The following is an 18357-nucleotide window of genomic DNA, read 5'->3' on the forward strand; positions in this document are numbered from 1 at the left end:
CACGCCACCCTAAGGATGCAGAAACAAGCCTTAGGTCTGAATTGGCTCTGAAATGTCTGCTATTTTGCGCTAAAGAGGAGGGTGAGAAAGAATGTAGATTTCTTTCTTTCTTTCTCTTTCTTTCCTTTCTTTCTCTCTCTCTCCTTCCTTCCTTCCTTATTTCTTTATTTCCTTCTGCTTCCTTCCTCCCTTCCTCCCTCCATCCCTCCTTCCTTCCTTTTTCCCTTCTGTTTCCTTCTTCCCTCCCTCCCTCCTTTATTTATTTCTTTCTCCTCCCTCCCTTCTTTCTTTCTCTCTCTCTCTTTCTTTCCTTTCTTTCTCCCTCTCTCCTTCCTTCCTTCCTTCCTTATTTCTTTATTTCCTTCTGCTTCCTCCCTCCCTCCCTCCTTCTTTCCTTTTTCCCTTCTGTTTCCTTCTTCCCTCCCTCCCTTCCTCCTTTTTCCTTTCTTTCTTTCCTTCTTCATTCCTCCCTCCCTTCCTTTTCTTTCTTTCTCCTTCTTTCTTTCTTTCTTTCTTTCCTTCTCTTTCCTCCCTCCCTCCCTCCCTTCCCTTCCCTTCCTTCCTTCCTTTATTTCGACTTATATGCCCCCAACTACCAAAGGACTCTGGGTGGCTAAGTTGATAGGATCCTGGGTATTTACAGAAGTTCCTCTGGGTAGCTTTGGATCCCAAATTCTCTTTCTCTCTGTCTCAGCAGCTTCTTGCCTTTATGAAATGGGAATGAGAAGTTTTCTGTACTTCACCATCCTTTCTGAGACGGGAAGGACCCAGGGATGACTTAAGAGCAAAAGGGGAACTAAACTGGTTGAGGATTTAGTCCAGTTTTTAATAAAGGTAGGTAATTATACTGCCAGGTAATTTCCCTTATTAATAAAGATCAGAACAGTGAGGTGATAAAAAGTCTACCTATATCCTGTCTTAAATCAAGAGACTTTTACCCTTTTTTCATATTCACAATACTCAAGATTGCTTTGTGGGTCCTCTGAATTTTTTGTTTTAATGTGCAGATCCAATTCACATGCTATGATTTAAATCAAACGCGACTTGTTTGGTTTTGGCATAGCATGCTGTGTGTGTATTTAAAAAAATAAATAAACATTAATCAAACAAATCACGATTTAGAATATTTGGAAGCCAGTCACCTGCTTCTGGAGAAAGCAATTCTAGTTGTGGGCTGATAACTCTTTTTCTTTCAGGCATATTTATTCCTTAAAACAAACCTTCATAATTATCCGTGACTGCTTGCTTGTCATTTTCAAATGTCAAAGGTTAGGCCTTTGAAAATAAGGGATTCAGTAGGTTTGACACTATTGAAGACAATCCAGTATAAAACCCCTGATAGGCTTCTTGCCATGGTATTCATTAACTAGGCATTTCCTTGTATGCTCTTTTACGGCTTAGCAAACTGCTTTCTTCAAATCAAGATACAGTGGTACCTCTACTTACGAACTTAATTCGTTCCGTGACCAGGTTCTTAAGTAGAAAAGTTTGTAAGAAGAAGCAATTTTTCCCAAAGGAATCAATGTAAAAGCAAATAACGCATGCAATTGGGGAAACCACAGGGAGGGTGGAGGCCCTGTTTCCTCCCAGGAGATTCCTAGAGAGGCCCCACAGAGACTTCTCCCCGCCTTTTCCGGCCCTGTTTCCTCCCAGGAGATTCCTAGAGAGGCCCCACTAGATGGAACATGAGGTCTTTTTTCTGCCATCAATCTTCTATGTTTCTACAGTTTCTATCTTTCTACATTCAGAATTAAAAGTAAGAGATCTGGCATTATCTTACCTCTATAAATAACTCCCAGCAGAACCAGGTGAGTTGGGCATCAAATTGATGAGCCGGACCAAAACATGAAGTTAGTCATTGTGTTTTAAAAGGCAGTGTGTCCTGACTTCCAGGTTGAGTGCACTTGCTGTTGTAGTTATTGCATCGCCCTGCTTATTAGCCATTGCCAGAAGAAGAGATTGTTGTTATGCGAATAACTTTCTGCTTGTTTTAGGAGCTGGAGGTGACTTGGGACTGAATGATGGAGAATCAGTGGCTGGTTGTAGATCCTAAGCAGAAGCCTTACAAAGAAACTCACCAGGAGGCCTGTGAAGCCCTAGTGGCACTGAGTAAATATAATTTTATTTACTTACTATATGAATAATCAATATGTATTAACCAAAGAGCCATGGTGGCGCTGGACCAGGAGTGACATGATAGCAGTCTTCCAATACTTGAGGTGCTACCATAGAGAGGAGGGAGTCTGAGTGTTTTCCAAGGCAAGGAATAATGGATGGAAACTAACCAAGGAGAGATTCAACCTGGAAATAAGGAGGAACCTTCGGACAGTGAGAGTGATCAACCAGTGGAACAGCTTGCAGGTTGTGAGAGATCCAACACTTAAGACTTTCAAAGGGAGATTGGACTCCAAAATGGTGTGGGGACCCTTGCATGAGGGGGAGTTGGACTAGATGACCTACAAGGGCCCTTCCAACTCTAATAATAATCTTAAGTGAATTTGACTTCCCAATTGATTTTGCTCGGGACACAGCAATGGTCGTAAGTATGAACCAGTTGCCAAGGATCTGGATTTTGACTCCCATGATCACGGGGCTGATAACAAAGTACAGTGTTCTCTCGATTTTCATGGGGGATGTGTTCCGAGACTGCCCGCAAAAGTCGAATTTCCGCAAAGTAGAGATGCGGAAGTAAATACTCTATTTTTGGCTATGGACAGTATCACAAGCCTTCCCACTTTAAACCCCTAAATTACAATTTCCCATTCCCTTAATAACCATTTACTCACCGTTATTATACTGGTACTCACCACTGAATAAGACACTTAGTGATCCTGATATTTATAAACATAATTATATATTAACAATAATTATTTTTGTGTTATTTATTTTCAAAAAGTATTAGTTTGGCGATGATGTATGACGTCATTGGGCGGGAAAAACCGTGGTATAGAAAAAAACGCGTGAAGTATTTTTTAATTAATATTTTTTGAAAAGTTCAAACCTGTGAAAATCGAGGGAACACTGTATTGAAAAAAGGCTATAAGTTGCTTTTTCCAGTACTATAGTAACTTTAAATGAACTATTGTAAATTGAGAATTTTTGTCTTTCTTTTTTGGGGAAGATGGTGGAGAAGACGACCCTGGATGACAGAAATTATTTGGACTCTTTTGGTCAGGATTTAAGCCTGGCTAAAGGGAAATGGGTCAGACTTTTAGATGATCTCTGGCGGGAATGGGTTGTGGATTCCATGTTGGAAGGCACCAAAAATATATAAGGCTTTAAGTGACTTATTACTTGGATTGCACATATTGAATCATCTCCTAATTACCGTATTTTGATGCACCTTAGTTTGGGGGGAGATGCACCTTAGTTTTGGGGGAGGAAAGTAAGGAAAAAATATCTGCCTACCAGATATTCATTGGCTAGCGTCCTTAGTCTGGTCAGCTTCAGTACATTATTTTATCCCCTGGTTAGGACTTTAAAAAAAATATTTGGAGAGAGTAACAATGAAAGAACTTGCAAGCAGGTAAGAGCTGGGAACACCGTTAGCACCTGGTTAGGGCTGGAAAGAAACATTCTGAGCAAATAGAGCAATGAAAAAGCCCTGCAAAGACTTAGGACTTGGAAAACATTCTTCACAAAGAGTAACAATGAAAGAGCCTGCAAGGTAAGAGCTGGGAAGATCGTTAGCAGCTAGTTAGGGATGGAAAAAAAGCTTCGAAAAAAGCTACATTCAGAGTATAAGATGCACCTAAATTTTTAGCCACTTTTGAAAAAGATACAACTTATACTCCGAAAAATATGGCAGTAGGTTTATGGGTAAGCATGCTGTGTAAACTGGGCCCATCATCATGTCAGAGGAGTGTTGCATTTTTTCTGGATTGAGAAGGAAGTGGTCCCTGCATTGATGCAGAAGCTGCAGCTAAAGAGGAAAACTTTTTTTTTTATTTAAAGGATGGAATCAAAGCAAGCCAGCAAAGTTTAATTCATGCATTATTCTTTTTTTTCTTCTTCAAGCAGGATCTTCAAGTTCCAAACCCGGTGAGATTTTCCTGGTAAAAGAGGAAGAGGAATCCAGTATCCTGGATCCTGGGAATAGGGAGAACCCAAGAAGAGCCAATTTAGGTGAGGAGGGGTGTGTGTTTTTGGTGGGGGGAGGTGGTCACCCAGAAAAGCAGATCTCAGCTTATCTCTTCAGCAGGTTGTCCTTCACACTTGAGTGGATTGGTGGGAACATGAAGCTTATCTACATTTATACTTTAGTCCAACTTTTTTTGCTTTGCATGCCCATTGTGCTGTTTTTTTCACTCTGGGGATTCAGGAAGCTTCCCTGATCCCTCCGGAGGGCAAAAAACAGCACAACAGCAAACCGGAAGTGCATTTTCCAGAACTTCTGGTTTGTCTGTTGGGGGGATATTTTTTTTTTTGCCTCTGGTTCTTCAGGGAAGGTTGAAAATCCCATGCGTGCTGGAGCTGAAATATGGCAAAGTTTCGTGCGCCCTCCGATAGGACTCTGCGTGCCACTTGTGGTACTCGTGCCATATGTTCACCATCACGGCTCTGGTCTGACATGGGTCAAATCAGTGGCTTTGAACAAGATGTAAGCAAGAGCACAGGATAGAATTTCTCCACCCTCTGGCCTCTCAAAAGGCTAGAAAGAGGGTTGGGAAATATTGCTCCATTGTAAACCGCCCCGAGTCTATGGAGAGGGGCGGCAGTTAGATAGATAGATAGGTAGGTAGGTAGGTAGGTAGATAGATAAATAGATAGATAGATAAATAGATAGATAAATAGATAGATAGATAGATAGATAAATAGATAGATAGATAGATAGATAGATGATAGATAGATAGATAAATAAATAAATAAAGAGATAAATAGATAAATAAATAAATAGATAGATAGATGATATATAGATAAATAAATAGATAAATAGATAGATAGATAGATAGATAGATGATAGATAGATAGATAAACGAATAGATAAATAAATAAATAAATAAATAAATAGATAAATAGATAAATAGATAGATAGATAGATGATAGATAGATAGATAGATAAATAGATAGATAATAGATAATAAATAAATAAATAGATAAATAGATAAATAAATAAATAGATAAATAGATAGATCAAAAGATAGATAGATAAATAGATAAATAAATAGATAGATAGATGATAGATAGATAGATAGATAAATAGATAGATGATAGATAGATAGATAGATAGATAAATAGCTAAATAGATAGATAGATAGATGATAGATAGATAAATAGATAAATAAATAGATAAATAGATAGATAGATAGATAGATAGAAAGATAGATAGATAAATAGATAAATAAATAGATAGATGATAGATAGATAGATAGATGATAGATAGATAGCTAAATAGCTAAATAAATAGATAAATAGATAGATAAATAAATAGATAGATAGATAGATAGATAAATAAATAGATAGATAGATGATAGATAGATAGATAGATAGATAGATAGAGATTATATATATATATATATATATATAGATAGATAGATAGATAGATAGATATAGATAGATAGATAGATAGATAGATAGATAGATAGATAAACAGACAGACAGACAGACAGACAGACAGATAAATAGATAGATAATAGATAAATAGATAGATAGATAAATAGATAGATAATAGATAGATAGATAGATAGATAGATAGATAGATAGATAGATAGATAGATAAATAGAATGATCAAATTGGGGGACACAAAAAAAGAAAAAGAGGGATGGTGAATGTGTGTGCGAGGAGGAAGAGATGCAAAATATTTTTCAAAGCTTTGCAACACAATGCACGTAGAAGAGCTCTCTCACGCAAATATGTTGCTGCAAAATGGTCATGTAGTTATAATAATAATAAATTAATAATAATAATAATAATAATAATAATAATAATAATAATTTATTAGAGTTGTATGCCACCCCTCTCTGAGGACTTGGAGCGGCTCACAACAAACAATACATCTACAAATCCAATTTAAAATTTTTTTTTTTAAAAAAAACCCATATAAAATGACCATACAATCCAGACAAACCATTCATAAATCATGAATGATCATCATCGTTCAAGTCAACTGTTAAGTCCTTAACTTACAACTTCACCAGTGTCTCTCTCTGGGGTGACAATTTGCTTTGTGTTTCCCGCGCTCTCCTTCCTGGGTCGCCCTCCCCACCTCAGGCTGGGTAGCTAGGCAAACGGGTGCCGATCAGCTGTTGAGAAAAGAGGGGGGAGGAAATGGGTCCCCCGCAACTCCTGCCAGTGCTGGTCTCTCTGCCGCTTTCCGAGAAGGAGGAAGAGGATGGGAGGGGGGGATAGCTTGGCACACAGCTTCATTTCTGCCAGTGGAACTGCGTTCCACCCTGTCCTGCCTGCTGCCCACCCCTAATTGTAACCCAATACAGGGTACTGACGGGGATGACTACAGTTTCGTGACCAACATGGCTCTGTTAATGCATTGGAACTTGGAAGAAGGACAAAGTTTGGACTTTGATTAATTTCTCTGATGTTATTTGGATCACTGACTGTCTGGTCATATGGCGACTCACTTTTAATGAGTCCGAGTCTGCGGACAGGGGCGGCACACAAATCCAATTAATAATAATAATAATAATAATAATAATAATAATAATAATAATAATGATGCCCATTTTGAGTTATGTCTGAGATTGCAGGGCACAGTGACAGTCGTACCTCGAGGACGGTCTATGCAGGCTGTAGGGGACTATTGGAAAGGTGATGTCCCTTTGTGTTTTCTTCCCGCCAGGTGAGGGGATGGGCAGCGAGGAAGAGGAAGAGAGCGAAGAGGAGGAAGTCCCTCAGCAACACCCGCCAGAGCTGCTCAAGCTGGACGCCAGGGTAGTTACCGGGAATTGCAAGAGCCTGCGCTGGAGGGTGGTGCAGCCTCCCAGCAGCGGCAAGGTCCTGGCAGGGGAGGGGGCTCCCATCCTGGTTCTGCAGAAGGGCTATGAGTGTGAGGACTGCGGGAAGATCTTCAGCTGCAGCTCGCACTACAGCAAGCACCGGCGGACACACACGGGCGAGCGCCCCTTCCGTTGTGAAGACTGCGGCAAAAGCTTCAACGTCAGCTCCAACTTATATCGGCACCAGCGGGCCCACACCAGTGCCAACACCGCCCCGAGAACTCCCTCCCCGGCCCTCCTGCCCAGCCGGGGCTTGCCGTACCAGTGTGCCGAGTGCAGCCAATGTTTCCGCCGCAACACAGAGCTGGTGACCCACCAGCGGCTCCATACCGGCCGGCTGCCCTTCCAGTGCGCCGATTGCGGCAAGAGCTTTTCCTGGAGTTCGCACTTCGCCCGGCACTTGCGCATCCACACTGGGGAGAAGCCCTATCCTTGCAACGAGTGCGGCAAGCGCTTCAGCCGCAGTTCCCACCTCTACCGCCACCAGCGCACTCACGGCACCAACACGGCCGCCAACGTCACCCGCGCCTACATCTGTACTTACTGCGGGCGCAGCTTCAGCACCACGCTGCACTTCGACCAGCACCAGCAGACCCATCGCGGCCGCAAGCCCTACAAGTGCACCCTTTGTGGGAAAGCCTTCGCCGACGGCTTGGCCTTGGTGAAGCACCAGCGTCTGCACTTGGTCGGGGGGGACCAGAGCCACCAGTGCTCGGACTGCGGGCAGAGCTTTGGGGGACGGTCCCAGCTGGCCCGCCACCGCCGACTCCACGGCACGGCCGACAAGCCCTTCGGTTGTGGGGAGTGCGGGCAAAGCTTCAGCGCTCGCGCTCAGCTGGCTCAGCACCGGCGGCTCCACCTCTCCACCGATAAGCCATACCACTGCGGGGAGTGTGGGCTCAGTTTTACATGGAGCTCCCACTGGGAGCGGCACCGACGCATCCACACAGGCGAGAGGCCCTACTCCTGCGGGGACTGTGGCAAGTGCTTCGGCCGCACCTCCCACCTGTATCGACACCAGCGCACCCATGACGGAGGGCGGCCGCACATCTGCCCCGACTGCGGCAAAAGCTTCAACAGCACCTTGCACTTCCAGCGCCACCAACATGCCCACCACCACAACCACGACGGTACTCTGCCCTCTGCCCACGCGTGTGGGAATTGTGGCGAGCCGCATGCTGATGCCTCCGGTTTGCTCAAACACCAGGGCGTGCATGGGGAGGAGAGGCTGTACCCCTGCCCCCAGTGCAAGAGGCGTTTCTGCGGGACCTCGCGTCTTTACCGGCACCTCCGAAGTCATGCCCGCCAGACAGAGGAGACAGTCCTGGGATTGGCTTCCATGCGATACGAAGGGGTTGAACCGTGCTAAGGAGGGGAGGGGGCTAGAGAGGTGTCTGTGACTGGCTAGCACCAAGGTAGTTCTCCAGGCTAGACTTACCCCAATCAAAAGTCCAGTGTAAATGATCCTGTTCAGATGGGCTTGATGTTTTACATTTGTCTCTGAGTCATTAAGGAAGAATTATTAGATCTTCTAGGACAGTGGTTTTCAACCTGGGGGGTCGGGACCTCTTTGGGACTGTTTCACAGGCGTCACCTAAGACCATGAAAAAAGACAAATCTCCCATGGTGTTAGGAACAGAAGGGAAAGGGGGGACATGATCGAAACATTTAAACATGTTAAAGGGTTAAATAAGGTTCAGGAGGGAAGTGTTTTTAATAGGAAAGTGAACACAAGAACAAGGGGACACAATCTGAAGTTAGTTGGGGGAAAGATCAAAAGCAACATGAGAAAATATTATTTTACTGAAAGAGTAGTAGATGCTTGGAACAAACCTCCAGCAGTCGTGGTTGGTAAATCCACAGTAACTGAATTTAAACATGCCTGGGATAAACATATATCCATCTTAAGATAAAATACGGTAAATAGTATAAGGGCAGACTAGATGGCCCATGAGGTCTTTTTCTGTCGTCAATCTTCTTTGTTTCTAACTATTCTGGCGCCTTGGAACCTATTTTTACAATCTGACCAATCAGGCGTTTACAGTGGGGGTGTCCCTCTGACCTTCCTGCCAATCAGCTTAAAGCTCTGTTGGGAGAATTGGGGCTGGACCTATGGTTGGGGGTGACCACAACATGAGGAACTGTATTAAGGGGACGCGACATTAGAAAGGTTGAGAACCACTGGTCTAGAGCCTAGGCAGAATTAAGTGGAAAACAAGGTGGAAACAGTTTTCAGGGTTTTTAAACATTAAAAACAAAACCACGCGTCCTGCCAGCAGGAACCAATGGCCACTTCCCTTGCTCTGCATTTGCTCACCTTTGTGTCCAAACAACAGCTGTAACCCTCTGAGAGACGGGTGGGCCCTCTATGGAGAGAGCTGTATCTGGGGTCCTTGCATTCTTTGGCAAGGTCACTTTGCTACCCAGAGTCATGGATCCTTGCAAACACTTTTCAGCGCACACCTGCAGCAGGTGAAGGCATCTCTCCTGTGGTCAAGAAAAAAAACCAAGGTCATTAACTCCTCCTGGGCAGATGTTGGGGTCTGAATGAAACGACGGGGAAATCCCGCACAGCATTGCGGGAGATCAATTCATCAGTATTGACAATTAATTTGCCTAATATGGGTCTTTGGATTTATCCACTATTTTTAGGGCAGTGGTTCTCAACCTGGGGGTCAGGACCCCTTTGGGGGCCAAATCACCATTTCACTGCCTAAGACTATGGGGAAAGACAAATTTCCCATAGAGTTAGGGACTAAAGCTTCTATTCTGGCGCCTCGGAACGTATTTTTACAATCTGACCAATCAGGCGTTTACAGTGGGGGTGTCCCTCTGACCTTCTTTCCAATTGGCTTAAAGCTCTGTTGAGAGAAATGGTGCTAGACTTATGGTTGGGTGTCACCACAACATGAGGAACTGTATTAAGGGGTCACGGCATTAGAAAGGTTGAGAACCACTGGTTTAGGCAAAGATGGGAGCAAATATGGATAAAATAAGTGATTAATACCTATAACATTCAAGTGGGAGATTCCACTGTGATGGAATATGTGGCTAGAATAGAAGGGAAGTAAAATGCTTGGCTGTTCAGAGTAGTTCCTGAAGTCTTTATCTGGCTGTTCCTTATAGCAGGGCTCTCCAATCTTGGCAACTTTAACACTTGTGGACTTCAACTCCCAGAATTCCTCAGCTGCAGGACCTGACCTCAGAGAATGCAGAGAGTATGGAGAGATTAATATTGGGTGTGCAAAGAACCAGAATGTCACATGGGCAGATCAGAGAAGTTTCTTTGTTGCCTTTATTCACCTGTTTACAAGTACAGTGATACCTCATCTTACGAACTTAATTGGTTCCGGGATGAGGTTTGTAAGGTGAAAAGTTTGTCAGATGAAACAATGTTTCCCATAGGAATCAATGGAAAAGCGATTAATGCGTGCAAGCCGAAAACTCACCCCTTTTGCCAGCCGAAGCGTCCGTTTTTGCGCTGCTGGGATTTCCCTGAGGCTCCCCTCCATGGGAAACCCCACCTCAAGACTTCCGTGTTTTTGTGATGCTGCGATTTTGCTGAAGCTCCCCTCTCTGGGAAACCCCACCTCCGGACTTCTGCTGCCAGCGAAGCACCCGTTTTTGCGCTGCTGGGATTACCCTACAGCATCACAAAAACACGGAAGTCCAGAGGTGGGGTTTCCCATGGAGAGGAGCCTCAGGGGAATCCCAGCAGTGCAAAAATGGGCGCTTCACTGGCAACAGAAGTCCGGAGGCGGGGCATCCCAGTGGCTGTGGTGGGTTTGTAAGGTGAAAATAGTTTGGAAGAAGAGGGAAAAAAATCTTAAACCCCGGGTTTGTATCTCGAAAAGTTTGTATGACGAGGGGTTTGTAAGATGAGGTATCACTGTATTTCGCCAGACTAACTGTACTCTCTTGGGAACAGCCAGACAAAGGTTTCGGGATTCTGCCTTTGTCACCTTTGTTGCAATCAATCAATGGAGCAGCTTTGCCTTCAGAAGTTGTGGGAGCTTCATCACTGGAAGCTTTCAAGAAGAGACGGGACTGCCATCTGTCAGATATGGCGTAAGACAGTGGTTCTCAACCTGGGGGTCGGAACCCCTTTGGGGGATCGAACGACCGTTTCACAGGGGTTGCCTTAGATCAGTGTTTCCTAACCTTGGCAACTTGAAGATATTTGGACTTCAACTCCCAGAATTCCCCAGCCAGTGAATGCTGGCTGGGGAATTCTGGGAGTTGAAGTCCAGATATCTTCAAGTTGCCACGGTTGGGAAACACTGCCTTAGATCATAGGAAAAAACAAATTTCCCATGGTGTTAGGAACTAAAACTTCTATTCCAACGTCTTGGAACATATTTTTACAATCCGACCAATCAGGCATTTACAGTGGGAGTGTCCCTCTGACCTTCCTGCCAATCAACGTAAAGCTCTGTTGGGAGAATTGGCGCTAGACTTATGGTTGGGAGTCACCACAACATGGGAAACTGTATTAAGGGGTCAAGACATTAGAAAGGTTGAGAACCACTGGTGTGGGGTCTCCTGCTTGGCTGGAGGGTTGGACTAGATAACCTACAAGGCCCCTCCCAACCCTGTTAAATCTGTACCTCCTCCCACAGAGCAACCAGCTTTTTTTACTCCCTGATCTACTCTAGTTTGAAATTCCACCACAGTAACAGGAGCCTGTCTCGTGCCTATAAAGCTGTTAAGACTACAGCTCTTGCAATTCCTAGTCACCGTGGCTATTTAGCCATATTTGGAGGGCATTAGATTGGACGAGGCTGACTTAAGCCATCGGATTGAGTATTTTGTCAAGGCTAGACTATAATATGTTGTCTCCTTCCAAGAAAGGCCTTTGCCACCCTCATTGGCAGGGATCTTCCTGAAGAGCCCTTGGTGGTCTTTGAGCTGGGATGTTGGCTTGCAGACATTTTATTACCCAAGTAGCAGTGGTGGGATTCAAAAACTTTTACTACCGGTTCTGTGGGCATGTCGTGACTTAAAAGGCGTGGTTTGATGGAGATGGCAAGGGAAGGATATTACAAAATCTCCATGTCCACCCAATCAGATGGGTCTTGGGTGGCAGAGAACAGATAGGGGCAGGACCAGTTACAGGTAGTAGTTACTGGTTCTCCAAACTACTCAAAATTTCCACTTCCGGTTCTCTGAACTACTCAAAATTTCCGCTTCCGGTTCTCTGAACTACTCAAAATTTCCGCTTCCGGTTCTCTGAACTACTCAAAATTTCCACTTCCGGTTCTCTGAGCCACTCAAAATTTCTGCTTCCAGTTCTCCGAACAACTCAATATTTCCACTTCCAATTCCCTGAACTAGTCAAAATTTCCACTTCCGGTTCTCTGAACCAGTGTTCTCTCTAAATTTTTTTTGGGGTGGGCGGAAAAGTATAGTGTCTGAGCGGCAGTCCCTTCGGGACTGGGCGACACAGAAATAATAATAAAATTTCCCTCTCGGCTTCTGGGCAGGTTTGGAAAACTCTGAGTTGATGATGATTTTTAAGTGAGCGATTGCTCACCTGCTCAGCTTAGAGGGAACTATGCTCTGAACTACTCAAAATTTCTGCTTCCGGTTCTCCGAACAACTCAATATTTCCACTTCCGGTTCTTTGAACTACTCAAAATTTCCACTTCCGGTTCTTTGAACTACTAAAATTTCCACTTCCGGTTCTCTGAACTACTAAAATTTCCACTACTGGTTCTCCAGAACTGGTCAGAACCTGCTGAAACCCACCTCTGCCAGCTAGAAACCTCTGCAAGCCAACAACCAAGCAAAGAGAGCACCAGGACTCCACAGTTTAACTCTGAATTACAGATACAGTATTCCCTTCTATTGGGTGGGTTTTTCTGCAAAAAATCCTCTGCAAATGAAAAGAAGCTCAGGGTGATTTAGTGCATAGCATACTAAATAACAAGGCTAACGCGCTAATAGCTTGCAGCCAATCTTCTCAGGTCTCCAAGCTGGTCACTGGCACACCGGAACCAAAGAGGGGTAGTAGCTCATCTTGTCTCCAAAGAACAACCTCTGTAATGCTGGACCTCAGCTCTCCCTTGTAGCTTTCAAAAATACAATACAGTAGTACCTCTAGATACGAGCTGCTCCACATGCGAGTATTTCAAGATACGAGCCATGAGGGGAGAGACATTACTGTTCCAGTCCCGAGCTCAAATTCGGGATACGAGCCGAGCGTCCACTAGGTGGCGCAAGAATCCTTGCTTTTGGTTATCTCGGAGGGGAAAAACAACGTCTAAAGTTATTTGTTCCAGATACGAGTTCAACATACAAGCTCCCTTCTGGAACGAATTATGCTCGTATCTAGGGGTACTACTGTACTGGCGTCACACCGGATGCGACCAATCCATTTGTGAGGATTGACAAAAGTGTGAGATTGATGCTCCCAAATTTTCCCAGGTCCGCCCTTCCTCATCCTCTAACAGGGAACGATTTCAGACAAACATCCCAGCAGAAACTCTACCCATGTCGGATCTTGATGATGCGTCAGCTGATCAATGGCTCCAGGCCTGCCGGAAAAGCCAGGTTTTTACAGCTTTCTGGAAGGCCAATAGGGTGGGGGTCGCACGGATCTCGGAAGGTAGCTGGTTCCAGAGTGCTGGAGCCACCACCGAGAAGGCTCTGCTCCACAGCCCCATCAGCCGATACTTTTTAGCTGATGGAACCTAGAGAAAACCAACCTTGTGGGGCCTTATCGGTCGCTGGGAGCTATGTGGTAGAAGGCGGTCCCAAAGATAAGACGTACTTCCCTCCCCACCAAAAAATAGACTGAAAATTTGGGTGCGTCTTCTAATGTAGCTTTTTCAAAGCTTTTTTCCAGACCTAATGACATGCTAGTGCATGAATTGATCTTGCCTGCTTTTCTCACTGCCGTTCCCTTCAACAATCAGATGGGCTTTAGAAGCTGTTTTTCAGCCTGTATGGCCTACTTTTCTCATTTCTGCTCCCTCCAACAATCAGCTGGGCTTTAGAAGCTGTTTTTTATCCCCAAGGGGAACCGTGGTTGTGCAGTAGTTAGAGAGCAGCACTACAGGCTACTTCAGCTAACTGCTACCTGTAGTTCAGCAGTTCAAATCTCACCACCGGCTCAAGGTTGACTCAGCCTTCCATCCTTCCCAGGTGGATAAAATGAGGGCCCAGATTGCTGGGGGCAATAGACTGACACTCTAAACTGCTTAGAGAGGGCTGTAAAAGCACTAGAAAGCTATATATAAGTCTAAAGGCTATAAATGATATGCTATAAAAAGCGTGTGCACACACTCAAAACCAGCGAACTAATGCGCTCAAACTGACCAGACTAAGGATGCTAGCCAGATGAATACCTGGAAGGTAGAATTCTGCCCCTCGCCCTTTTCTTCTCCAAAAACTGAGGTCTTATACTCTGGTGCATCTTATACTCTGAAAAATATGGTAGTTAAAACCTTACCAAGTTTTATATACAGGTAGTCCTCAAGTTATGACCACATTTGAGCCCAACATTTAGGTTGCTAAGTGAAACATTTCTTAAGTGAGTTTGCCCCATTGAATGACTTTTCTTGCCGCAATTGTTAAGTGAATCACTGTGTTTGTTAAGTTAGTAACACAGTTATTAAGTGAATCGGGATTCCCCATTGACTTTGCTCAGAAGGTCACAAAAGCTGATCAAATGACTCTGGGACGCTGTAACTCTCATAAATATGAGCCTCTGAATTTTGACCGCGTGACCATGGAGATGCTGCAATGGTCATAAGAGTGAAAAATAGCCATGTCACTTTTTCCAGTGCCGTTGTAACTTTGAATGGTCGCTAAATGAGCTGCTGTAAGTTGAGGACCACCTGTACATTAAAATGCAGCTGCTGCTAATGGCTGTTGCATTCAAAGCCTAAATATTACTATAACCTAGATCAGTAATACTGAGCTTCTTTTTGTTCATGTGCCAAAAGTGTGTTTCTGTGCATGCACTAGCATGCGTGCATGAGCCCACCCACGCATATGCCCCCCTGTGCTGCCCCTGGGCACGCGCACAAATCCCCCCTGCCCCCGCGCATGTGTACAGGCCTGGGACAGTGAAAAAAATGGGGAAAGGGACAAACCGGAAGTTCAGAAAAAACAGACTTCCGGTTTGCCTGTTGTGCTGTTTTTGCACTCGGGAGGGTTCAGGGAAGCTTCTTGAAGACCCGGAGTATGAAAAAGAGCACAATGGGCAAACCAGAAGTCCGGTTTTTTGAACTTCCGGTTTGCCTGTTGGGTGGTTTTTCACACCGGGGCTTCTCTGAAGCCTCTAGAGCAGAGGTTCTCAACCTTTCTAATGCCGTGACACCTTAATACTGTTCTTCAAGTTGTGGTGACCCCCAACCACAAGTCTAGCCCCAATTCTCCCCACAGATCTTTAAGCTGATTGGAAGGGAGGTCAGAGGGACACCCCCACTGTAAACACCTGATTGGTCAGATTGTAAACATATATTCCAAGGTGCCAGAATAGAAGCTTTAGTTCCTAACACCATGAAAATTTTGTCTTTTCCCATGGTCTTAGGCGACCCCTGTGAAACGGTCGTTCGACCCCCAAAGGGGCCCCGACCCCCAGGTTGAGAATCACTGCTCTAGAGGGTGAAACAGCCTGCCCCTAGGCCGAAGATCAGCTGGCCAGCTCATGCATGCGTGCTAGAGCTGATCTAGGGCAATGCGTCATGTGCCCTCCGATATGGCTCTGTGTGCTACCTCTGGCGCACGTGCCATAGGTTCACCACCACTTAGACCAGGGGTAGGCAAAGTTGGCTCTTCTATGACTTGTGGACTTCAACTCCCAGAATTCCTGAATCAGTCATGCTGGCTCAGGTATTCTGGGAGTTGAAGTCCACAAATCACAGAAGAGCCAACTTTGCCTACCCCTGTCCTAAGCAGGGGGCAGCATCAAGCTCTTTAAATTTCTCAAAAGGTTAATGCGAGTCAGACCTTCCTAGACTTGGATGAGGGAAAATACAGGACCAGATACTATACTGAGAAATAGGGAAAAAATATTGGGAAAAGGCAATGGCAACCTTTTTGCCTTGTGTTGCTAACTGAACTAAATAAACATATGGATGTAGGGAGTTTTTAATCTCTCAATTTAGCAGAACATGAAAAGAGCCAAAAGAAAGAGGGCACTGCCTATTGTTACTAGACCAGGATGTAGGCAAAGTTGGCTCTTCTATGACTTGTGGACTTCAACTCCCAGAATTCCTGAGCCAACCATGCTAGCTCAGGAATTCTGGGAGTTGAAGTCCACATGTCACAGAAGAGCCAACTTTGCCGACCCCTGGGTTAGACAAACAACAACATAAACTAAGAATAGACCATACAAGAAGCCCTGGAATTACGACCATAATGGAACCCAACTCATTATGATCATGTCAGAACAGTATTAATAGCAGCTGGTCACCTGACCATCCCAATTTTACAATCTACTTTTTGTGAATGTTGTTGAGAGAGTATTAGGGTGGTTAAAAAAATGCCGTGGATAAGTGCAGCCATTGCTTTATGGCAAGGCTTTGTCATAAAATTCAGAAAAACACACTTCCAGTTTGCCCATTGTGCTGTTTTTCACACTCTGGGGCTTCAGGAAGCTTCCTTGAAGGGTCCAGAGGATGAAATAACAGCACAACGGGCAAACCGGAAGTCCGTTTTTTCAAACTTCTGGTTTACCTGTTTGGCCATTTTTTTCCACCATCCATGAAGCCCTGTGTGCATGCGTGGGGGCGGTGGGGGCAAGATTGTGCACATGTGCAGGAGGCAGTGCAAGAAGTGTGCCTGGACGGGGAGAGGAAATGGGTGTGGGAGTGTACGTGTGTGATAGTGCGCAAATACACACCCTTTTGGCACATGAACCAAAAAAAGTTCGGCATCCCTGCTCTATAGGCAAAAGCTATTTTCTTATGCTGTCTTTGCCAGAGATAGTTGCTTGTTTGAATTTGTTGCACCATAGGTCAGGTGATGTTTTGCTGCCCAAATGAGGAAATCTAAATGGAATCAGTCAGAGAAAGTTTAAGGTGATTGGTTGCTCCCAGTCCTTTCATAGGGGTTTAATGACCAGAGATCAGTCACCGGAAAACACCTGGGGCATAGATGCTGGCCAGTCACAGCAAATCATAGTTAAAAGAACATTATTATTATTTATTATTATTTATTAGATTTGTATGCCGCCCCTCTCCGCAGACTCAGGGCGGCTCACAACAATAACAAGAACAATGTAAAAAACAAATCTAATAATTTAAAAAACACTAAAAATCCCATTATTAAAAGCAAACACACACACAAACATTCCATGTATAAACTGTGTAGGCCCGGGGGAGATGTGTCAATTCCCCCATGCCTGATGGCAGAGATGGATCTTAAGAACTTTACGAAAGGCAAGGAGGGTGGGGGCAGTTCTAATCTCCGGGGGGAGCTGGTTCCAGAGTGTCGGGGCTGCCACAGAGAAGGCTCTTCTCCTGGGTCCCGCCAACATCCTTCTCAAAGCTAATATTTTCCATATTCGATGGATCATGCACACCAATAGAATTTGTACTTCAAATCACTTTCAGGATGCTGCTTTAGGGTAGATCGGGCCGAGTACACTGGAGAAGGGTGGCCTAGAAATCTAAATAAATAATTTTTTTTAAAAAAAGATTAGTTTAAAAAACCCAAGATCCTGTTCAAACTGACCATCTCTTCATTTTAAGGGGTATAAAGCGAATTTGAATGCAATAACAACTTGTATCTAATTTTAGATGCATCTCCAAAGAAAGATAATTTCTGTATACGGTACTTGATTGGTTTGAACAAAGTCTATTTTAGTGTTGTGATCCTTTTCATATTGCCGGGTGTATCACACAATCCCCTTTTGATTTGAAAGATCCATTCCTATATTTTATTCCCCATCTATTCCTGGCACTATTTTAATATTAAGATAATTGTAGGAGGAGGCGTCGAGGTTGCCTAGCAAAGAGAAATATTCTTTTCAATCAGCTACTCTACAAATTAACCAACAATTAATTCGGTTGGGGAGTCAAGAAGAGCAAATTCTTTCCTTTCCAGCCACTGTGAAGTGGGGAATAGCAACATCCGATGACAATTTATGGTTGCAAAGGATCCAGGAAAGTTGCATCGTTTATTTTGACTGCCTTGCCTAGGATCTAAATGGATGTCCACTGTATTCTAGGATGAATGAATTTCCAAAGGTGCTAGAAGTTAGAACCATCGCCTTAGGGCAGTGATGGTGAACTTTTTCCCCCCTCGGGTGCTGAAAGAGCATGTGTGCATGCTATCATGCATGTGTGAGTGCCCACACCCATAATTCCAAAGGCTTCCCTGGAGTTGGGGGAGGGCAAACCCCCCCCATCTCTCCGGAGGCTCTCTGGAAGCCAAAAACGCCTCCCGGAG

General features: G+C 44.4%; 1 protein-coding gene across 1 annotated transcript; it reads left to right on the plus strand.

Annotated features, from left to right (window-relative positions):
- Positions 1-753: 753 nt before the first annotated feature.
- LOC139160250 (zinc finger protein 345-like) lies at positions 754-8323 on the plus strand. Its single transcript, XM_070737934.1, has 4 exons — positions 754-834; positions 1995-2109; positions 4018-4125; positions 6798-8323. The coding sequence occupies exons 2-4, from the start codon at positions 2019-2021 to the stop codon at positions 8321-8323; spliced, it is 1725 nt and encodes a 574-aa protein (XP_070594035.1). The 5' UTR covers positions 754-834; positions 1995-2018.
- The last annotated feature ends 10034 nt before the right edge of the window (positions 8324-18357 follow it).

Source organism: Erythrolamprus reginae, chromosome 2 (assembly GCF_031021105.1).
Source record: "Erythrolamprus reginae isolate rEryReg1 chromosome 2, rEryReg1.hap1, whole genome shotgun sequence".
NCBI lineage: Eukaryota > Metazoa > Chordata > Lepidosauria > Squamata > Dipsadidae > Erythrolamprus > Erythrolamprus reginae.

What these genes read in the sequence shown, in the direction of transcription:
- LOC139160250 (XM_070737934.1), top strand. Translation starts at nt 2,019, where the DNA reads ATGATGGAGAATCAGTGGCTGGTTGTAGATCCTAAGCAGAAGCCTTAC. An exon ending in TGAAGCCCTAGTGGCACTGA is followed by an intron (nt 2,110 to 4,017) that starts GTAAATATAATT and finishes TTCTTCTTCAAG; the next exon opens with CAGGATCTTCAAGTTCCAAA. An exon ending in CCCAAGAAGAGCCAATTTAG is followed by an intron (nt 4,126 to 6,797) that starts GTGAGGAGGGGT and finishes TCTTCCCGCCAG; the next exon opens with GTGAGGGGATGGGCAGCGAG.